The sequence below is a fragment of the Protopterus annectens genome, chromosome 14.part0 (assembly GCF_019279795.1).
Source record: "Protopterus annectens isolate FY-2018-M chromosome 14.part0, PAN1.0, whole genome shotgun sequence".
Classification (NCBI taxonomy): domain Eukaryota; kingdom Metazoa; phylum Chordata; order Ceratodontiformes; family Protopteridae; genus Protopterus; species Protopterus annectens.
In genome coordinates this window covers 612,324,916-612,349,374 of record NC_056748.1, presented here as the reverse complement: position 1 = coordinate 612,349,374, position 24,459 = coordinate 612,324,916, and the positions used below count along the sequence as shown (strand labels likewise).

The 24,459-nt window shown below is 41.7% G+C and overlaps 1 protein-coding gene across 2 annotated transcripts in view; it reads right to left on the bottom strand.

Annotated features, from left to right (window-relative positions):
• Window positions 1-24,459, bottom strand: part of MARCHF8 (membrane associated ring-CH-type finger 8) — a 1,077,645-nt gene that overhangs the window by 852,427 nt on the left and 200,759 nt on the right. For both annotated transcript variants that reach the window (XM_044056360.1, XM_044056361.1), the window contains exon 2: window positions 9,409-9,586. In XM_044056360.1, the coding sequence (XP_043912295.1) occupies window positions 9,409-9,507 (99 nt within the window). In that variant the 5' untranslated portion in view covers window positions 9,508-9,586. The remainder of the gene's footprint in view (window positions 1-9,408; window positions 9,587-24,459) is intronic.

Genomic DNA, 24,459 nt, shown 5'->3' with positions numbered 1-24,459 from the left:
TCTTACTTTTAAGAGGTCGAGAGCTATGGAGACTGATGATCTCTCCCTGGTTTAAAACTTTGAAGAACATGTACAAAAACAGGCTTAGAAGATGAGGGCGGGTGGAACACGGGAACTGCTTCACTGTACCATAATTTTTTTGACATTTTCTCCCAAAGATTAACTTTTTTTTGTGCCTTTACTTATTAATACAGAGCAATAGTGTGTATTACCTGCCGTTAACATTTTTCACTCAAATAATTTTATTTTAACAGTATAAAATTATATTAGTTTTAACTGGTGATTCCGAATGAAATGCTTGTTTGAACGGACAGCAGCCTGTGGCCATTCTTCTGAGTATTTTAAGAACAAAAATATTAATGAAAGTCATACTTGTAAGTTCTGTGTGAGATGCACGAGCAAGATGAACCTTTGCCCCTTATGTAACCTAGCCTTCGGGAATAAGAACAGCAGTTTCAAATATAAGTCATGGGACATGCTCTGAACAATTTTAAATGCAAATCCATCACTCTATAGCTTAGATGAAGTGAAAGATGGAACCATACTTTCCAGCAGTCTGTTCAAGCTCGAAGCCATGCAAAAAACTTGCGAAAGTCTGTGTACAGCTCTCCGTTTTTATGATGGGGTTGGGATAACGGTCACTATAAAATACTTTATTCTGCTGGGTTAACACAATTTAATCAGTTGTATTTCTTGTCTAGAATGGAGTGATGGGTTCATAAATGCCATTTACTGCCATTATCTGTGAACATTCTATTTTACCAAGCGCTATTTCGAGCAATTTTAATTTCTTTTTGAACTTAATGAACCTGCTCATGCTGAAGAACAGGAGTATTCCCAAGTGCTTATTTACCCATTCTCTTCAGTAAAATGCATCTTTGTGGGGTTATGTGATAGACAGAAGACTGAAAATGTGTTATAAATCCTTCGTGTTTCCGATCTGCATGGACAGGGCACAGTGTTATGAATGTGCCAATATCCTGGGTAATGTTTTTGGTATTATTCCTTGGGGCTAATGTAGAAACTTTTCTAGAAAATGTTAACGCAGTAGCATAGCTTGACAGTCGTTGCCGTCGTTAACATTCTGACAGATTCTGGTGGGTTTTCATAGGTTGTTACTAGGCTATCAGCTCTAGGGCCTATACAAGCTTAGCCATAACAATTCACTGGATATTTATTCCCACAATATTTACTTACATGTTTTTTCTGTAGCAGGCAACTGAATAAATCTCAGGAAAATCCTACTAGGTCAGCTAGACTTAACTTGGGGTTAATCAGAGTCTCTTTAATTGACAGCAGGTGTGTACCCAAGAAGACTGAATGCTGTAACCAAATAAAGTGCCTCAACAAAGTATCAGCCCAAGGGCGCGCACACATGTGCAAACAGCCTACTGAATGTTATTTATATTTTTTCCCCCAACAAGATGTTTGTTGTTCAATTGAATTGCAAAGGTTACGGGTCACATCAAAGGTGGGAAAAGCCCCGAAATTATTATGGTCTTGTTTTTTTCAGATCACAAAAAACTGGCACTTCAACAGACGTGTGTACACTTTCTATATCCAATGTACTTTCTGCGACAGCTAAGGAAGTTCAACCTCCCCCAGGAACTGTTGATTCAGTTCTATACAGCAGTCACTGAGTATGTCTTCAGCCCAGTGTGGGTTGGATCTCTGTCGAATCATGACAAAAATGTTAGATCGAATAGTCAGGTCTTCCGAAAATATCATTGGTGCTAGTGTACCCTCTTTTACAGAGTCAATAAAAGGGCAGGGAAGATCATCACTGACCTTTCACATCCAGGCAGTCATCTTTTTGGATTATCACCATCAGCCATGTGTTCTAGATTAATAATGCACCAAAACAAGCAGATACAAGAACATGTTTCCCCCCACAGGCCATCAAGCTCATAAATGGCTAACTCGGCTTATTAGGCTGGGGTGTTCTTTTTTTTACCCAAACCCTCAAGGATTTTGCAGTATTGTTTACATATTGTTAATGTATGGTTCTTCTACAGTTTATTTCAGTATTTCTTGCACCGAGTTGGTTGCACCTTGTATGTACATAGGTTTACTTCGTCTTGTTCTTAATAGTTGCATGCATGTTTGTTGTACGTGTCATTTATGTAACTAATGTATACTTGACCGATAAAAGTGTTTGATTATGAATAAACTGAGCAATGAATGGTACTGCTTTGTTACACAGCTAAAGCTTTATCATCGGACTTCAGAAGCCAGTGTAAAAAGGCCATGGGCTTCTTTAGTGGTCAGGATAGTGCTCACTTTTGTTTAACTGTAGAGCTTATGTCAGAAAAGACAAATCACACTGGTAGCCTGATTTTTGTCAGGACTGCATGATCTATGCATTTTTCTAAATAGGGGTAGAATTTCCAAGTGAAGCCTGTGGCAGTTTAGTCAAGCGAATTCTGTTATTTCAGAGCAGGCCAGAGTCAACATGAAGTAGTGAGATTTTCCATAAGGTGCTTTTGATAAGTTCACGGGATTCAGAAGTTTTACACTCAGACTTCAATAGAAAAGGAGACGTTAAAGGGGTAGCACAAAAGGTGCATTACCACATTTCCAAAAATCGGGCCAAGAATATGTTCTCTAGTCATTTTTGTTACCCACTGCTCTGTTTTTTATAAATACATCAAGTCTAGGAATTTCTGAGCATATCCTACACTGAAGCATGAGTGCCACCGTTTACTGAAAGACACCCATTTTGCTAACAGGAGAGAATTCATAACAGAGGAATACCGTATTACCATCGGGGTGCAAAGAATATGTTCTGTGAGAAGCTATTAGTTGACCATTAAGCCTAGAGGGTCCTGTAGATAACAGTTCAGCTTAAGCTCCTATCCATCTGCCCACCAGTAACATGCTCCTTGATAAACAGCGAGACTCACTATACCATTGGCAAATGTGATAAGGTGATAAAGTGCAAAGCCTTGGAAGAGAGGGGATGGCCCATGTTTAAACACTACAGACCTTTGCCAAATGCAGGGAGGACCAAGCATCAGGCAGTTTGCTGACAAACACTTTATTGTAACCCAATTACAATTACTGTCAAGTTAGTTACATGGACTGCCTAAAAAAAGACAATGGGAGGCAATATGCAGTAGCCTTGAAACAGACTCGAGCCTATGTTGACACAAATGGGACATGCCTTTGGAATTACATCAGCTATTTAACAAATCATCTTTCAGGCATTATTGGTGGTGAAGGAAGCACTGAACTCAAGTACATTCTACCCACATTCATAAGCATCCTTCAGGCTTCAAGTCACGCTGTTCAGTCCTGCACATCACTATATTTGGCAACAGTTGAGTCTCCTAGCAAGTTTAAAAGGAGAACAAAGAGGTTCATTGGACACTTACTGCATTCCATACAACCGTGAGTAGGCAAACAGTTAAACAGTTCAAGGAGAAAAGATGTGCTCATTGGCAACAGCCAATACAAAAAGACCATTATGACTATAGCTTCACTTAAAACTAGTTGCAACTGGTAGCCATGTGCAAGTGCTACAGATACCCAAAAGTATTACATCAATGCAGACTGATTACACACCAATGCAGTACAGTCAAAATGGCTCAAAGGAATTGACACACACACTTTGCTAATGACCTTCGACCACCAGACAGAAAATTTTCACTTAAAACCAGCATCATACCAGTTATACTACAATAAGCACCAACCCTCTGACAGGAAGCAAAGAATGCTAATCAAACAGACTGTGCTCCATCCATAATGTTAATTACGCCAAGGAACACAAATATGAATGAACTTGAGCTTGGGTTACCAGACTTACAATTGCAAATCTCTCCTGGAAAAGTGGACAGCAGCCTTCCACCTTTACAAAAGTGTAGTGGAATGTTAAGGTAGACAGCACCCCCAAAACTTTACTATGCACTCCCACTAATGTCATACAGAAACATTTTTTACTTGTTTAGAGCATGCATGGTGATGGAAAGCCTGCTCTATTAGCTTTTCAAAGGAATTAAAGTAATACTTAAACTTTGTCATTCTAACATCACTTTGCCCCATTTTTTGAGCAAAGTTGCTGACAGCCATTAAGGAAGCATGTGTTACAGAACATTACTCTACCAATATTGCTTATAAGTTATAACCCTGTCCCTTGTTCAATATATGAATTTCATTAGGGAGGATTATAGTTAGTCAACAGTGGCAAAAGCTGTCCAGAAAATGCATGCTTATGCAAAATGTTTTCTCTCTTTCTCCAGATATGTATCTAGGTAATCTGGTGCCTTGTAAAAAAAACCACCGCATTTCCACCGACATAAAAACCACAAACAAAATAAATTCATAAATAAAGGTTTTGACTATAAAAACAGCAAGATGCCTGTTACTAATTTAAAAAGTGTTTGCTACAGTTAAAACACTAGGCGCGTTAGCGCATTACCGTGACCGCAAATGCAGTATCGGCATTCGTTTATGAACCCGGTACTACACTGTTGCACCACTGCACCTTATTATATATATTTTACTTGGCAATAAGTAATGTTACAAAAAAGAAAGAAAAATGAACAAAGTTGGTGAATTACACATAACCGATTGAGGAGTTGCTGACTTCCTTTACTTCCGAAATTGAATTAATTCACATCCTCTTAATCTGTTAGTTTATCCGTACTAATAACTTTAAAAATTGCTTTGATCATCTGTGTCTAGTTGTGGAAATTAGAGGCTGAAAGTTATACAACTGATATGGGAAGGAGGCTAGCATCTGTGAAGCTGTACTACATCAGAAATCTTGCTGACTGACAGTTTCCTTGATCCCCGGAGAAAAGGAACTATGTGGCATTGTTGTTGTATTAACCTTTCAAGAAAACTAGCACAATATTTAAAAACTGATTCTGATATTAGGCTGTTCCACTACAAGGTTGTTCAAATCTACAGCAACAGCTCCCGCCCAAACAAGAAGTTTTTTTTTTTTAACAAAAGAAAATAAGATGGACCTTACTTACAGGAATATGCTTACTCACTGAAGATAAAGCCAGTCCTTGGCAAAAGCGGATTCTAATGCCCTCAACTGTGTATACCTTATTATATGCCATCAGTATTTATTATTATTACACATTCAACAAATCTCGGGAATACTCACAAGGTAAAAGGCAGGACGATCCAGAAGTACTCCTAGATTAATTTTCACACAAAACGGCAGCTCTTAAAGTACGTTATGAATATCTGTAAAGCCCGTACCCACAGAATGATCCGATGCAGAAACAAAGACGTGCAGGAACGGATTCATAAGAAAGAAGTTCCTGCCTGTTTTTCAGGCTTGTTTTATGCACTTAGATGGGCGCGATTACATGCAAATGATGGGAAAGTCATGAATATTTAGAGAGTGGGTGTGTACCGGGTGAAAACACAGAACAGTGGGCGTGTAGAAGTAAATTCAACAGAAAAGTACTCGCTTTCTGATGGGCGAATTGTCGTGGAAAACAGGCGCAAGAGCAACTTCCACTTTAAAATGGATTGCAGTACCGATAAACGATCACCAGTAAAATGAAAAACAGTAGAAAAAATATATATACGGATACCAAATTACATTTTACCAAAGCGGAATAATTAGCAAGAGGGAGAATAACGTTTAAACACAGAAATCATAGGCAGTTTCCCGTAGTTGTCCTTAACCTTTAACATGATCAGGCAGATTTTGTTCCTTTAACCAAGCATGCCTACTAATTACAAAACCCGTAACTGCGTCCCTGCAGGAGGCCTCCAAAGAATCAAAACCACATTGCAAAGTATGTTTTCCGACTTGTTCTGCTGCATACAATAAATCCTGCATTTCCTTGTTTTCTGCACATTCAGAATTTAACATTTTCTGTTTAAGCAATCCCATGACATTTTGATGATACTTAAGCATATGAAATTGACAGTTTAAGGCCCTTATAGCCAAAGTTGCAGACGTGTAAACCTTTTTTCCCCATCTATCCAGTGCCCTTGAATCTCTGTCAGAGGGAGTTGGGTTTTTTGCAGTGGAAGCCTTAACCCCCTTTGGACACTGAAATACTTTCTGGGTCAGCAGCAGGGTTTTTAAAAAGAAATTTGTGCGAGTCAGGAACCCTGTAATATCTGTCAGGCTTAACAGGAGCTGGGGGTAAGGAGTCAGGGGTCAGACAAGACTCCGAAAACACATCATCTACAATGTCCAACACAGGTGGAATGGCTAGAGGCCTGTGCTGAGGTAGTAAAAAAAAATCCCTGAGCCTCTTTTTAGATTCTGAAAAATCTTGGCTCTCCCAGTGGAAATGCTCCCTCATGGTATGCAAGGTTTCCCCAAAGGAATAGCCCTCAGGAGTAGATGCTGAAGGTATAGATTCTTCAGCATCAGAATCCTCATAAGGGGGAAGAGAATATTCCTGATCAGAAGAGGAATCAGAAGAAATAGAAACCTGATATGAAGATTCATAGTCAGTGTCTTGCCTAGGCCTCTTATCAGGAGGGGGATGGGAACCCCGATCAAGCAATTAAGTCTTCGGCCATTTTGAGCATCTGTGTTTTGGGCATAGAGGCCTGTCCATGTGGCTCTTGAGTTTGTTTCCTTGCTTTGGAAGGTGCTTTAGTCTTTGACTTTGAAGCTGAAGTTGTTTTAATGTAAAGATGTTTAGGTCTGAACACACCCTCAGAAGCCGGTACCTGCTCAGCGGCTCCAGACCCATCTGAGTGATTAGCATCCGAGGCTCCAATACCTTGAGTATCCAGTGGCATGGCGGACTCCACGTGGGAGTCGGTAGTGACCTGTGACTCTAAAGTAGCGGGCGTCAGGGGCTGCGAAAGCGCCCGAGAACCGGCGACTGGCTTAGGAGAAGCTTCGTCGTCGGTTTTGGGCCTCGGTTGTTTTTCTCTATCCCTTTCTTTGCGTTTTTTGTAAACTCCGGTAGTCGGATGGCTATCCGACGACATTTCAGGATAATTAAACCAGCGTCCAAAAAAGTTTAAAGCAAAATCATACTGACGCTTAATAGTGCGTTGGTTAAATCTAGCACAAAACCGACAACCAGTAACGTTGTGATCAGGGCCTAGACAAGGAATACAGTAAGAATAAAAATCCTTATGAAGTATTTGCTTTCCACAAGAAATACAATTAACTTTTTCTGACATCGGTCTGGAGCAAGAAAAAAAGCTTCCCCAACGGGGTACTTAGCTTTATTGAAGACTTCGTATCTGAAACTCAAACACGAAAATCTCAGGAGTCGGCCAACCGGCACTTGCAAACTGCTTCTGCTTTGGACACGTGCGGCAAGAAAGACAGAAGAAAATGGCACTGGCTGCTTCTTTTATACCCCTGACGTCAGGGAAGGGGCGACAGCAGTCGACGCAGGACCCAAGACTTTGGAATTCAGGCAGGCTGAGGGCAACCTGCCAGCAGGATTACCCAAATTTAATGACTGCAACAGTGAAACACAAAGAACATCACCACTAGTGACAAGTTTGCTGTCAGAGGTGGCAGCGCCTATTTTGACCTTGTGGGTCCTGTGAGCCAGTTGGCCACCCATCTGACTAGACCGGGATTAACACCAAGTTGCGTTAGCTTTTCGATGATGTCTGAGTGGGGGAATTGTGTCAAATACCTTGGCCAGGTCAAGGTAAGGTGTATGTACGGACTTTCCCTCATCCAGGGCCTTGGCGACAGTCTCACAGAAGTCAATTAGGTTCAATAGGCAAGATCTGCCCGCTGACAAATCCGAACTGGGTCGATTACCAATGGGGTTAATTCTTCAATTTCTTACTCTCTGAACTATCACATTCCACACAACCCCATTTTGGACCCTCTGGTGTTTATTGTGCATAGCTGCACTAGCAAAAAATTCATAAAAATAGCCCTAAATCGTACTTGCTGAGCAAATATAAACCCTTACCCCTGAAGCATGCCTACTTGATTCCTTTTGCATGAAGATATTCCCTGGTCAACAGCACTGCTCAAAAGTACTTGAGAGTTTCCAGCATATGCACAAATCTACTAATAAAACATGCTTTTGCAGGGAATGGGAGCAACTTACACCCCCATTCCCCCTTTATTACTCATTCTGAAGTCACTGTTTCTAGGTAAAATTGCTAGTAATACACAATTAAATTATCCTTCTCTTTCCCCAAAATGCTGCAATCTTTGACTAAACATAATTAGTACTAATAGAACACCTACATTGCTACTTGCATCTAACACTCAAGTTAAAACAATATTGCGTTTTAATTCCCTACTACAAGCCCTAGTCTTTCTCTGTTCATAATTTTTTTTTTTTTTTTTTTTTTTTTACAGCTTTTGTTGCAACTCGCTTAATCATATAAATAAACCAGAATTTGAATAATGAATTGCTCCATGGAACTATCTGGGTTATGTAAATGCAGGAAGAAATCTGAAAACTTAATTACCTGAGAAGTAAAACTTATTTCTCTTGTTTTAAAATTAAATTCTCCACAGAAGGACAGGTGTTAAACTGCACTCTCAAGTAAAGTTACTTGGAGTAATTGTTTTTCTCTGCTGCCCACAGAAGCTTGCCTGATGGCTCTTACAAGATCTCTCTCAATTGCTCCTCTACCTGCACCTAACTGGCCCATTCATTGCAGTGGGACAGAAGACTGGCATTCCTGGACTAGATGAGAGGCATACAGCCCATTCATTCCTGCTTTGCAATACCCGATGAGACCTCCAATCCAAAGTGAGAGAAGGGTGGTAAGAAGTGAGCAAGCTTGTTGGTCCTGTGAGGTAGCCTACTAACCCTAAAATAGCTTTTACAAACTCCACTAATTGTGGCCTTTCGAAGGGATACGTGCCTACACACACACATACATCTGATCACTGAAATAAAGCAAATAGACTGATCTCCCAACAATTATTAAACACGATGCTGCAGTAAGCTCTTGTATAACTATACGTTATACAGCACCTACCTATCCATCACAGTTTGTATAGAGGAGTTGGCACCACTCAGTTTTAACAGACCATTCCAGCACTCATACAAGCACATCAAGCCATGACATAAAACACAAAAAGGTTAGAACAGTTTAAAGCTAGTCTGTGTTGTGGTGTTTCATGTATCATACCATAAACAAAAACTCAATAAATATAATACATGTCCAAAACTTAAATGCTCAGCTGTCTTGTTTACTGCTACATTTAGGCATATGTCCAAGGCAATCGACCTTTAAAGGTTTCCTAAAATCCACAAGTCTGTTACAATACAACTGTATGCTAAATTATTAGTCTTATCTACATTAAAATGTATGCTGCATAGTATTCTCCATTCTTCCAAATTTCCTTTAATTTTTTATTTCACTGAATCATTGCACTCAGATTACATCAATCTATCTATCAATGGCACTTACTACTACTACTATCAATGACTTCGGTCAGCTTGGCTTCATTAAATAAAACAGAAGCAACTATACCGTTTTCTCTTTGTCTTTCTCTCTCGGCTTATTAATGGCAATCTTTGAGTTTACATCCCGAGCTGGAATGACAGAGATCTGATGCAGTGGCATGTTCATCACACTCCTGTGTTGGATTGTTGTGGGCCAGTGTGGACTTATTCAGAGAAACCATTTTAAAACACTCCCCATGTCTTTTCTGGAACAGCAAATTAAAAAAAAAAAAAGCCAATGTTAAACATCTTACTTTCTAGACAGTAGTCTACCAGCACAACAAATTGAGAAATTTGGTTTTGCTTATGCTAAGTATTCACAATAAGCGGAACTCTAGTTATACAATAAAATTCTCTAAGAATGAATCAAGTCAATATCAAAGAGTAAAAAAAAAATTATGTACTTGCCATAATATTCGATCTTTGTTGTCCAGTTTTATTCTTCCTCAACCTGTGGGTTCAGATCTGAACCTCGGATCAGACTCGGCCACTTCTACAGCTTTAGGATCTGACTATGTAGCTCCTCCCTTACCCATAATGCCCGTCCTCCAGATTACCTCAGATTGAGTTTGCTGTAGCTGTACATAAACAACACATACCTGAAGACAGAAGTAAGATAAAATCAGGAGCTCAAAATTAACAGTGGTTCCTGAAACACCTCTGTAAATCTTCCTAGAAGGGACAGGAGAGTGGAAGGGGGGGAAGGATGAGGAAGAAGGCTAACTGACAACACAGATGGACCGCTTTGGTGAGTACATAATTTCTTCATCTGGTATTGTCATTTTCATTTGTTCCTCAACCTATGGGACACAGTCCCCAGCTACAGATCGCTCTTGGGTGGCCTTCATGGAAGGATGTAGCGGAGCACCACAGAGCCAAAAGATGCTCTATTTCTGAATACAATATCCAACTTTGTAATGTGTAACAAAAGTATGACTCATTTGACCAGGAGGTGGCTGCATAAATCAATGGATACTCTAGACCAAAAAGCTGTTGAGGTGGAAATCGACCTAGTAGAATGTGCATTCACATGTCCAGGAGGAGAGATACCTTTCAGAGTAATACATAAGAAATAGTTTGTAATCCATTTAGCCAAGGTTATTTTGGAAAGTTTTTTTTTCTAATTTCACCTTTGAAAAGGAAACAAAAAGTTGTTCAGACTTTCTGAAGGCCTTTGTTCTTTCCAAATAAACATGTAACTGTATCTACATCTAACACGTGAAGGTTACTGTGACGCCCCAACACTGGTCCAGTGATCAAGGAGCCTCAACAGTGGGGGCTGTACACACTGGGAGGATGGCAAGGACAGGCACAGAAGTGCAATTTCTCTCAAGAGCACAAAGGGATCACAGACAATAGGGTGCTGGTTTATCCCTCTTACTCCACATTTCCAATTAAACTCCCCACTGGCACAGCTACAGAGTTGAGATCTCAGCTGAGTGGCCAAGCCAAGACCTCCAGCACCCTCTCTGTCCAGCCAATGCTTCGCAACTCTGCCCAAGTAGCCGACACACACCGAGATTCCATTTACACACACACACACACACACACACACAGACACACACACACCTGGGAAAGGCTAGTACAGGTTTACTAGCTATGCCCCCTTCTGCCCAGACTATCAGGTAGTTTTGACTGCCACCAGCCACTCATCAGCTACTTTAAGGCCCATAACAAAGGGTGTCCAATCTTACTGTGTAATATTATGTAATGCTACTATTAATCCAAATGGGAGTTTGACCAAGAGCAAGGCTATTAGGAGGGGCCCACACAATGTCACCAAATAAATATGCAAGTAACCCTCATAAAGCTCTACAACAATCTGAGGAGCCTACGCTCATCCAACAAAATATTGATTCATACTTCTTTATCTAATAACATAGCAGGTGACACCTTATTTTCCAACTCAGTGGGTAAAATATGGAACAAACTACCAAATGACCTTACTTCCCTTACATCTCTCCCACTATTCAAAACTAAACTAAAACTATTCCTTTCCAACCACTGGCTATGCTCTTGCCATAACCCTGACTAACCCTTTTCTTCTTTTTTCTTTTCCTTTCCTTTATTCCCATACTATCTTTTCCCTCTATACCCATTTCTTCTTACTCCCTCACTCTAGCAAATTAGACTTCCTTTCCTAGCTTGACTGCTCTTTTTCCACTCACAAAAAGAACTTATTCTTCAACCTCCCTTATATTGCAACTGTGTATGTAACATTAACTTAATCTCTGTCCATGCTAGAAATGTAGTTATATGCCATACATAATTGCAGTAGTTTCAATTTGTATGTTTATTCTATCATACCTTGGTAATTTTTATGTTTCATTTTACTTTAGTTTATTTCTGTATACTTTGAAAATATTCTAGTTTTATCTTTAATATGTTTATTTAGTACTGTAGCGGAGCTTTTCTCCTCGGGCCTCCACTGAAAATGGACATGTATCCAGCTGGACTAGCCCGGTTAACAAATGTAAAATAAATAAAAATAAATAAAGTACTCTCAGAACATAAATAAGTCTACACAGATCAACCACACTGTTGTGTCTTTCGGCTTTTCCCAGTTAGGGGTCGCCACAGCGGAACTCCGGTCCGCTAATGATTGGCAGTAGATTTTTACGTGCTGGCTTGCCGGGCCTAACGCACAACCTTCAACGAAGGAATGCCCATTCACGCATGTCGCCACACAAAAGACGCTCTGAGAATCGAATGGGCAACGTCTAACTGTGAGGCGACAACGCTACCGCAGCACCACCACCGCAGTATACAGAACAACCACAATGAAAGGTTTAAATACATTTAATAATAAATAATAAAAGAACAAGAAAATACTCAGTAAAATAATCACAGTTGCATCAGAGTTCAAAGTCACGGGAAATATTTAAAACACTGCAAAACAGTCTCAAACAAATAAAGAAAACATCTAAGCTATACTTCACTATACTCCTGTCTGAATCTAACAAATTACTGTACCCTAGTTAACATACTTACAGAACAAAGTTTTCCAGCTGATGCTGTCAGGTCAAAGACAAAATACAAAATGCACAGTCTCTCGGTCAGAGTTCTTACATCAATATTGCAAATATTACTGCTGGGGTAGCTGGTAGCATGACATTGCTTCTAGTCAACCATCAGTTCCCAGGCTCACAATCATTGACTTTAGCATCTACCTGCGAAAACACATAGACCTTAGATCTTTTGGCAAGTGGTGGAAGTTGTAAAATAATTTACATTCCTCCACATTTAAAAGACAATACAACAAATGTCTAGTTCTAGACATTATGTCTCCTGTTGCACTGAAACTGAAATATAAATTACTTTATAACCACATGATAAAAGAGATGTTAAGTTTTCAGCTATTCTTCTGAAGTCAACTTCTTGCGTTTCAGTCCCCATTATTAAAATACATATAAACAGCTACAAAACTGTATATGCATTTGTGCTCAGTATTTAACAAAACATCTCTTCCGCACACATCTGTACAATGACATACAGTACTAATACAGCTGTAACACAAGAAACTGCATCATGCCGATAATTACAAATGACACAACCACTTATAAAATTCCAGAAAGGTGGGCTGGCAGTATCTCCTTCGGTCATACTTCTATATAAACCATATTAATATTCAAATGACAAGTAATTATTTACCAAATAACAGCTGGCAGTATTTCCCTTGGTCTCGGGTATATTTGCCTTTGTTTTGGAAATCAGGAAAAAATACAAGGAGACCGATTGATTAATATTTTCAGAAGCAACTTTTGATAGAAAGGCTGGATTTGTACACAGGATGACTGTCTGCTGAAAATCAAATACAGCAGTTTAGAAATAAGCACTTCTAATTCTGAAACTCTCCTGGCCGAGGTTATAACCACCAAGGTGGTCTTCCATGATAAGAATTTGAGATCTACTTTGGCAGAAGGTTCGAAGGGAGAGCAAACTATAGCTTGTAAGACGACAGTAAGATCCCACGGAGGAGTGGGTTCTTTGAACGTGGGTCTAAGCAAGTAGGTACCTCTGAGAAAGGCCTTGCAAAATTTCGAATAAGCCAAGGATGAAGAACTTTCACCCAAGTGGTAATTGGAAATGACTGCCAACTGAACTATGACAGTGGAATAGCTTGCTCCAATCTGAAAAATCAAAGTAAGGAAGTCAAGGACTGCTGAAACGGGAGCAGTAAAATGGTCCATATTTTTTTGAGGAGCCCAAATTTAGAATCTTTTCCATTTGCTTTTGTAAACTTTTCTGGTGGAAGCCTTATGCTAACAGATCAGAATTTCTTTTACTGGAGAGGAAAGCCTGGAAAGTCTAGCCATTATTGTAACTGGAGAAACCACGAGGTTAATTTGAGGCATTTCAAATCTGGGCGAGTTTGGCCTGAGGGGTGAGACTTGGGTCCAGCATCCAATTCAGACGTATCAGGTGAACCCAAAGAAAAGGGAACAAAACTTGTCAATGCCAAAAGGGTGCAAGGATTACATTGCTCTTCAACCTCTACACTTTCTGGAGGTATTCGGGAATGAGACATAAGGGGTGGGGGAGTGTAAAGGAGACCAGAGGGCCAAACACTGGACTAGAGCGTCTCTCTGACTGCTCCTGAGGAGGGATCAGGGCAAAAAAAACCTGCTGCATTTGTTATTGGAAGGGAATGCAAACAGACTGCAGCAAGGTTGACCCCATTTGAGGAAGATCAAATTTGCCACAGACTGGTTTAGAGACCACTCGTGAGGCATCAGGACAGTTCTGCTGAGCCTGTCCGCCAGAACATTGGACTTCCCCAGAAAGTGCGTTGCTAATAGAAAGTGGCTAGAGATCTCCCATTGCCGAACTCTCAGTGCTTCTCAACCGAGGGAGTAAGATCTGGTTTCCCCTTGTTTGTTGATGTACCAAACTACGGACAAATCTGTCTGAACTGCAATTATCCCTATGAGAATATTCTGCAAGGCCTGCAACACTAGGAACATCAGTCTCATCTCTAGGACATTTATATGTAGACTGTTGTCTTGTGTCGACCACATGCCTTGATTAATTCATCCTGAGTACTGCCCCCTCACCCTAACCAGGATGCATCCATGGTCAACGTGCTGACTGTTGGAGGAAGAATAAAAACAGACATTTGTCCTTGATGTCTCTCAAGTGAAGCCACCATGAAAGGCAGTCTTTACACACTCAGGATAGTTTGATGGGATGATTTGGAGGATAGCTGTGTAGCAACTATTGTACTGACAGAGTCCACTAAAGAATCATCTTGTGTAGCCAAGGTATAGGAATCCATGCTATGGTGGTGGCCACTGAACCTAGTGCTTTGAGAACCAATTCTGCAGGTGGTAAAAGGATGACCAGTATCTGCCTGACATGTAATTTCAAGGACAGAATTCCCTTTGAAGGTAAGAGGGCTAGGCAACTGAGTGTGTTCAGTCACACTCCTATAAAATGTATCATTTGAACTAGGTGCAGTTGAAACTTCTTGGGATTTATTGCAATTCCTAGTGTATCCACTAGGTGAAGCAAATAATCCCTGGCTTGAAGGAGTGGATGCCTGGTTGGTGTAGTCAGAAGCCACTTGTCCAGATAAGGAAACACAATGAATATGAGCAGTCTCAGGTAAGCCACCACTACTGCCATGCATTTGGTGAACACCGTGGGGTCTGTTGTGAGACCAAAGGGCACAGCTTTGAATTGACAATGACTGGCTCACAGCCAGAAGCTGAGAAACCTTCAAGAGTGCCTCTCCATTTTGATGTGGTAGTACACATGTCCAGAAAGTCTATCAAGCACATCCAGTCATCCTTTTTGAAGGAGAGGCGGAATGGACTGTACTATGACCATCCAGAGTTTCAAGCTCTTTACGGATTTGTTTAGAAAGGTTAGATACAGGATTGGTCTACGGTCCCATCTGTTTTGGTGTGAAAAAGAACCTTTAGTAGATTCTGGATCCTGTTTGGTTTGTGGGACCTTTTGGATAACTTTTCTCCGGCAGTTTTATGATTGCTCGTGCTGCTAAGTCTCTCTAACTGGGTGGAACATTGGGAAGATTTCTCTTTGGAATGGGTGTTCTGACAAAAGGAATATAATGTCCTCTGGATTAGATCCTTTGCACTCAATAGTCATTTGCAATGGCTATCCATGCATTTACGTGCAAGGATAAGCACCCCCCCCCCCGACTGCTTCCAAAGAGGGTCAGTCGGGAAACTGTTCAGGAGTGCTGAAAGGGTCTGCCCTAGAAAGAATCTCGAGATTCTTGGTTCTTACAGACCTCCTCTGCCATGTGGGCAGCATCTACCAAATTGGTTATTTACCTCTCTGCCTCTACAAGAAAACTCTTGTGAATCCTGGAAAGGACCTTGTGATTTCCTGAACCACATTTTTCAGCTCCATGTTGGTTCTTGGAAAACGGTCTTTTTGGGTAGAAAATCTAATTCCAATGGCAGACAAGTTTTCCCATCTTTTTCACATCAGGAGTGGGTGTCTTTTACGGCTGGTCCAAAGAGTGACTATCCATCAAAATGAGCACTGAAGGACACCTTGAAAAGTTCCTCAAAGTCAAAGTCGCATCCAGGCATGTCTCCTTATGGCAATGCCTGAAATGGCAGCCCTTATGGAACCTCTGGCAGCATAAGAGATTAACCTCAAGAATGCATTAGAGATGGACTGTAGGGTGGCCATTCTTGAAGAAAAGGTTCTGTTCCTCTTGAGGCATGGACCCCAGGGCAGTGTTGGAGAGTTCCTTTAGCAAGTCCCTCTGCAACCTAGTAAAGTGGGCTGAACAATTCAGTGATTGCAGTTTGCTGATGTGTAAAACCCTCTTCCCGAATCTGTTCAGTGCCCCAGACTCCCTGTTAGGGGGGTGGACAGTGGAGCTCTGTTTGGCTAGCGCCTCCCTCGTAGCTAGTGCAACAACCATGACATCTCTACAGGGGTACCTTTTGTCCAGTGTTGCTCATAAGAAGAGGCATTGAGAATTTTGTCAGCTCTTTTGGTATGGGCTCCAAGATGTCCAGCTCCTTCCATGCCCTTCAGGAGACAAGGTCTACAAGGTCACCCACAGGAGGGGTCACCATAGATGTAAATGGGCCAGACCCAAAAACTTCCAAGAGCACAAACTCCTCTGAGAAAGGGATTTGGGTAGACCAACAACCTCTTGGCATAGGATTTCAAGGAGGTCTCCAAAGGAGACATCAGGTGGATAGATCTTGAGGACCCTTTCCCTTCAAAGTCCATGTCTTCTGTCAAAAGATTCCCTGAGGGGAATCAAGGTGCCTCCTCTTACACAGCCTCTTTCGAGGGACCTCCTCTTTGGATGTGCCAGGAAGATGTCAGAAGAGAGGGGGAGCTCCACCAGAAGAGGTGCTCGAAAGCTCTTATGATCTGGCTGTCCTTGAGGTGAAGGATGAGCAGGCTCAGAAGTTAGAACAGAAATAGGAGTATGATCCGAAGGAGGTACAGTCAAAGTAATTCCTGGTTGAGAGAACACCTTCTCCACCAATTCGAATGAAAAAGGACCCGGAGACATCCCAGACAGTCCCTCCACAGCCGTAGCTCTCACAGAAGATAGGATTGCACAGGAACCTCAAGAATCCCATGCCCCAGATAGTCGGAGCCAATCGTATCAGAGAGATCATAGGAGCTGTGGAATTGAAGAGCCACTGGGATCAGATGACTAGAATCTGGTAAGTTCTGGTTCTGAGGGCTCAGAAGCAGGAGATCTCATCAGAGGGGTAGTCAAAGGTACAAAGGCAGGAGAGTGGCTCACAGACCCAGTAGGGGACAGAGAAGGCAAAACTCCCATTTGTAGGTGCATCCTGAGGAATCCCATTATCCTATCCACCTCCATTTCAGAAAGACTCCAGGAAGCTCTAACGGAGGATGAGGTGGAGTGAGGTCCAGAAGGTTTCTGAGGGGTCCCCTGGAGAAAGGGAGACCTTAAGGTTGAAGACATGACTTCCAAGGGAGAACTAGAAGTCCAGTGTTGTGGAGGAGTTAGCAATGTGTGTCAGAGTCGAAGGCTTTGGATCCAACAATTTCAAAGTCTTGACAGGTGGCTCAGTAGTAGTCCTTTTTGGATACTGGGCAGGAGAGCATTTTCTATGCTCCCTGGGCTCCTTCTGCTTCTAAGTGGGGGATTTGAGCCACCGATTCCTTTGAAGATTCAGCGGTAGAGGAAGAAGTCTAAGGGAGAAGACTTTTCAAGATTAGTTTGTTGTGACTATCGCCAATGGCTCAGGCACTGAAACCAACAAACGTCGCAGTCTAAATGTCTGGGACCTAAACAGTACCTGCACTCCCTGTGGGCATCAGTCTGTGGGGATCTTGTGCCCACATAAAGTGCATTTTTTGAACACAGCTGGTTTGTCAGATTTTTCAGCCATGATGAGAAGAAGCTACAAATTATCTAAATAAGACTTTTTATACTGACAGAAAAGGTTAGGGAAAAGTTATACCAGGCGGTATGAAAGTTTAATATGTATTTGAGAAACATGAAAATTTAAACAAGAATTATTTAAAGGGTAAGGAAGGATAATTATATAAGAGAACAAAAAGGATTTAAGTTTTAGGTCTTTAAAGACTCTCACGACCCATAAGAGGCTACAAGAGAAGGAAATTCGGACTTGCTTGAAGGGCAGCAAACGAGATCTGAGGTAGTCAGGAAAATGGAGGCATTATGGGTAAGGGAGAAGCTACAGAGTAAAATCCTAATCGGATCAGACGTTCGGATCAGAACCCACAGGAATGAATGAAAATGACATCAGATCTGCAGTCTGTTCACGGTTCCCAAAGTAGGATAAGCAACAGTGAATTATCTAAATTTTTGTCAAAAAAATTAAATTAAAAAAATATTTTTGGAAATCACAAAAACAAAGCATAAAAACAAAAATATAATAAAACAAAACTGCATACACTATGTACAAACATCTGAAATGCAGACAACTGAAGGTAAAGAAACCTTAGCAAAGCTAGAATTCTGAATACAAATATGTGGGTTTAATATTGAATGATTGTTTAACACACTACCTCTGCATAAAATTTTAATCTCAAGTGTTTACGGATTAATAGATAAAATGACTAAAACAGTGTCACCGCTAAACATATAATCCAGGAATCTGAACTGAATAAACATTTAATTTCAAGTCTAAACTTCATGATAAGATCTAAGTTTTCCACAATCATACCATGAAGTTCAATTTGTTATTAGACGTTGGTACAATTCTGCAGTCTTGTGTATTTGTGGGCCATATTTCTGAAATTATCCCATTAAATTTAGGTCTACTGACTTGGTAGCAATCTAAAACTTCATGAACACAAACATACATAACAAAAGGTAGCTTTTGTTTTTTTTTTTTGTTTTTTTTTTTATATAAACAAGAGACTTCTTAATTGCTCCTTAAGACGCGGGCATACATTTATATAAATGAAAACAAACCATACTGATTTTCTGTTGCTAACATTTTATATCACACAGTCATCAAAACAGAAGATTACATAGCTCATTCAGTTCCCGTCTTCCCCTAAACCCTACCCCTCCTCCAAAATATCACTCCTCATGCATTGTTCCCAAAGTCCCCACCTTCCTCCATGTAGCCTGCTCCCAAGCCCCCCAAAAAGTTCCCACCTCCACTTCTTTCACCTCTGTTACCATATTAACCACTTTTAGCATAGATGATTCAGACTTTGATCACCACCATCCAGCAAGCTGCCTCCTTGGGAGCAACCAGAACGACACTCAGCAAGGCCATACTATGCCTAAGCAACTCCAATTCAGTATCTCAGCTCAAAAACAAAAAAGCAATGTACTTACCATAACTATAGATCCAGGTTTTTTGTCTCCATCTGGTTCAACCTGTTAGACTTCGGATCTACTCTGATCTGACATCAGTCAATTCCAAAGAATTCTAATCACTTGGCTCTACCTCCCTTATACACAAACTCCCGTTCCTCACCCTAATCCTAAGATAGTGTTTTCCCCATGACGAACTCACTACACATGTACATACATACATACACACACACACACACACACACACACACACACACACACACACACACAAAGGACGACGACATAGGACTCAAAGTAAGGAACAGATAACTTCCCCTGTCCAGTCATCATGGAGACTCACTATTCCACCAAAGGTGGGGACGTTGAACCAGATGGAGACGTACAATGCAGATCTATTGTTAAATTTCATATCCAATGTTGTCTGCAGTCTGGCTTTAAACTGTGGGACAGAATCCCCAGCCATGAAAACATTACTCAGGAAGGATGTTCCACAACATAGTGGAGCCAAAGGAAGCTCTTGATCTAGACTGAACATCCAGCTTATAATGCTACACAAAAATGTGATGACCCAGCCAAGTAGCCACTGCATAAACAGAATCCATTGGCACTCTAGAAAAGTGTATAAGTAGCCACAGCTTTTGCCGACTGACACTTAGGCTTGTGAGGAAGGGGCTTGCCTTTCAAAGAATCTGCAAATAGAATATAATCTGACAGTTACTTCAGATACAGGGGAGCCCAACCTGGACTTTGAAAATCCAATAAATGGATAGATTTTCTGAAACCTTCTTTATGGTCTATATAAAGTCCCAACTGTTGATGTACATCCAACCAATGCAGAAGGTATTTTTTGTTGGAATAACTGTAAAAAATACAAGAAGATATATGGAAATGTAAAAAGATTATTCTTGAAAGCTACCTTTAGCAAAAGAAAGGGTTCATATGAAAAAGAACTCTGTCTTTATGGAAAGCCAAACAAGGAGAGAATGAGGAAAAAAAAATCAAGAGCTTGCAATTCCAAAACCCCTAGTAGCGGGAAGTGACTGCTACCAAAAACAAAGTTTTCCACGACAAAAGCTTCAAGTCAGAAGTAGCTTTCAAATGGAGGGCCTCAAAGAACATGCAACACAAAAGGTAAATCCCAAGGAGGAACTGGATCTTGCACTGGGAGACAAAGTAGCCATAAGAAACACCTTAGACATTTTAAGAGATGTCAGAAGCACATCATCTCTGCCAAAATGAAAATTAGAAATAGCTGGCAGCTGTACTTCAATCATTGAGAAATTGGAGCTTGAATGAAACAACTCCGTGAGGAAATCCAAAATGGATTCCAAGGGAGCAGAGAAAGATGAAGCTTACAAGAATCTGCCCCTACAACAAACCTTCTCCATTTACTAGAATACACCTTCCCGTAGGACTGCTTTTGAGAGGAGAACAATATATGAACGACAATCTACCCAAGTGTGGGATTTCTAGTCATCAAGAGAACTGGAGGAACCATGTGGTTAAGCTGAAGGGACTGCAGGTTTGAAGGATCCAGACCCACTGGATGAAAAACAAGAACCAGTATCCAAGGGGGGGTACTTCAAAAGAGAAGTGAGGAAGGGAAACTATACCAGATTAGGTGAAAATGGGGCTATAAGAATCACAGTAGGTCCGCAGCAGACCGCTTTCTGAAGAAATTTTACTAACAAGGAAACTGAGGTATCTGCATACAGAAGCCCCCAGGGGCCAAGCATGCAACAGATCACCCATAGGTGACTGTCCTAGAGGAGGAACTAGGGCGTAACAACTATTTGATGCTGGATGGGGATGTGAAATAGCTCCAATGGCGAAAAAGCCAAGTCACAACCATAAGATTTCAAGACCACTCATGACACTGAATGGTCCTGCTGAGGCCATCTGCCAGAATGTTGGATTTCGCATGATGTGTGTTGCCACCAGAAACTGCGGAGGAAAAAAAAAATCACCAACCACTGTCAAACCCTCATGCTCTCTCAGAGAAAAAGAATATGTTCCCCAGCTTGTTCAAATGGACGATATGTCTTCATCTGGTATCTGAACTGCAATCACACCTCTGGGAAGGACACCCTAAAATGGCCAGCAAGAGGAGAGCTACTCTCATTTCCAGAACACTCATGTGATGGTAGCCCTCTGCAGACAAGTAGGTCACTTGAACTGTCTCCCATTCAACATGCCCCCAACACACCAGGGGGGAAGTGACAGTGGCCAAAGGAGACAATGAATTGTCTCCTATTGGTTATTAAAGGAGAATGCAAACAATGAATCAGGTCATGATATACCCTTGTCAGTTCTACTGGACAGTCAACTGGATGGATTATAAAAGACCTCTGAACTATGAGAGTCCAGTGAAGAACCCTTATATGATATCTGGCTAGAAGAACCAACCCTATGACTGCTGCCACATGACCTAAAAAAGTCTCAACCACTTGAGATGGGGGTTTTGAGACTGCAAGCACAGACCAGGCTGGAGCATGAAGAATGGACACTTGAGAGTGGCAGCCTGGATGACTGTGTCCACATAACGTATGAACTCGTACTTGAACTGGCTGAAGACTCACTTGAAGTAATTAAATGCAATGCCCAAGTGGTCGCACAGATGGAGTAAGGTGCCCCTGGCCATGATCAACTATGCTCTTGTGGGGGTGGGGAGGAGCCAATTGTCCAGGTACAGAAACATCTGAAATCCCTGCAGCCAGAGCCAGGCTGCGGCCACTGCCATACACTTGGTAAAAACCCTGGGGCAGTGATGAGTCCAAATGGGCCCTGAACTGGAAATGACTGGCCCACAGCCGACAGCACAGAAATCTCATGTAGCATCTATCATGATATAGTGGTAAACATCCTTGAGTTCTATCAACCATATTCAATCATTCTTCCTCAGCAGAAGTAAGATGGACTGCACCATTACCATCCGGAACAGGGTCATTTTCTCAAATTGATAGAGTGTGCTCAATTCCAAAATTGTCAAGAAGTCCCTTTTTTGGAACTAAAATTATTCTAGAATATATCCCTGTTGGTCTGGTGGAACCTCCGGGGATAACTGTTTGCAAGCAGTCTGCGGATCTCTGCTACCGCCTGCAATTACTGATAAGGTGAAACAGCCAGAAGGTGCTTTGATGACAGCTTGGATCCTCTAAATAGAAAATGAAGTAACTTCTGGATAGGACTCTTGGCACCCATGTATCCGAGGTGATGGCCTCCCAAGCATAAGGTGAAAAGCAAAATGACTGACTGCCTTAAGAATAGGTCAGTCTGGCAACCCTTAAGGATCACTAGATGGGTCTGCCAGAGAATGCCCCATGGAAACCTTTATTCTGACTGTCATCACTACCTCACAGACAGAGTCTATTATAATCCCCTCCTACCTCAGCAGGAACTCTCTGAAGGAATGTCCCGAGAATACTGCTGAGACATTGAGAATAAATTCTTGCCATCTTTTAGATTCCTTGAAAAAGTCCTTTTGCAGAGTGTCAAAGTGCACTCTTATGGTGGACAGCGTCTTCCCATCTTGTTCACTCCTCATTAGCATGTCATTGACTTTCGGCAAAAAGAGAGAACAGCCATCAAAAGGGGCACTGACAAAGGGCATCCTGAATCAGTCCGCAAAGTTACACAAAGGCATCCAAGCATGATGCCACATTTCAAAGCCAGAGTCAGCCACTAGGGAGAATCCATTGGCTGCATTCAAAATGAGCCTTGTGGACATTTTGGTGATAGGAAGCAGGGTAAATAACAGTCTCCAGTGCCTTAAGAGTCTCTGCAGACTGCTGCATGTTAACAGTCCTTGACACTTGAGAAACCAAACTGCATTGGAGTCTTAAGTTAAACAATTAAGTGCTCAGCGTAAAAGTGGCTGAGGCATAGGAACACTTCCCCAAACGATCCATAATACAACACTCCCTGTTCAGGGAATGGACCAAGGACTCTCATCAGAAATCTTCTTCCTGATGGCTGCTCCTACCACAATAGCATCTACAGCCAGGCCCTTAACTCCAATGTGGCTGGTCTTTGGGGGGGATGTAAGAATCATGTCCAGTTTCTTAAAATCCACTCCACAGTGTGGGGTTCCTTTCATCCTCTCCTGGAAAGCAAGTCTATACGACCATCCGGAGGGGGTACCACCCAAAGAATAGATGGACCTACACAACAGGCCTCCAAGAATACAGACACCTCCAGATAAGAGGCTTCGGTGGTCCAGCCTCCGGGTTGGTGAAGCAGCTCCAACAAGCAGCCAAAACAGGCATCATCCCTCAGAATTTAGAGACATTCTGTGTTTTCATTTTCTCCGATTATGTATTTAACAGCTTTTGTACATAGACCGCTGTGTGTCGATGTAGATGTATTTGCTGTTTACAGCTTTTGCGTATATAATATACACCCTTGCACACTTACCATAAATGTAGTAGTTATTCACTGTTGCAGTCATCATCTGTGGGTTATCCCTACTGTGGTAGCCCTCAGCCAGCCCGAAAACCAGAGTCAGTGCTTTTGTTCGTCGCTTGCTGGCTGACGTCAGGTTGTCAGTGCTATAAAGAAGTACAGCCGAAGCCATTACATCAGTTTTTCTTGCCCTAACCAGTCAGATGCTCAGGTAAATATGTTAAAATGGTCCTGGTGGCTAAAAGCCATCGATAGAAACTTATGTCTCCCCAAAGAAAGAAGAGATAAAGGGGAAGGAGGGTGGCAAACCAGGACTGCAACAGTGAATACGTTTATGGTAAGTGTACACAACTGTACTGTGTTCTTAGTGTTTCACTGTTGCAATCATCACCTGTGGTAGGATTCCCAAAGCTGAGGACAGGGGTGGTAAGATTACTAACAGAACTAAGGAATGGGTGTGAGCATGCCCTGCAGAAATGCAGAGGCAAACCCTGCCCTAGCCTTAGAAAATAAAAGGTAGGTGGTAATAGGTACATAGGTTGGTACTAGGCTTTCGACCCTAGGGCCTACACAAGCCTAGCCATGAGAATTCCCAGGATATTTCTAACCACAATATTTACTTCCCTGGACCCATCTAGCTGACGTGATCCCCGAGATGAATTTCCCATCTCCCATCCAATTGACAAGGCTCCTGTCAGAAGAGGGCCAAGGAGGCGCTCTGCTTGATATGCATGGGCAGTTTATTCCAGAGTATGGGGAGTCTCCATCAGAAAACTATCCCTCCAGCATGATTTGTTCATTGTGATGACAAGGTTTACATCCCTGGAGCATGGCGCTCTGAGGGAATGGGATTTCTTTAAGAGGAGCATGTCCAACAGCTCAAGGTTTGACATGGCCTTGTAT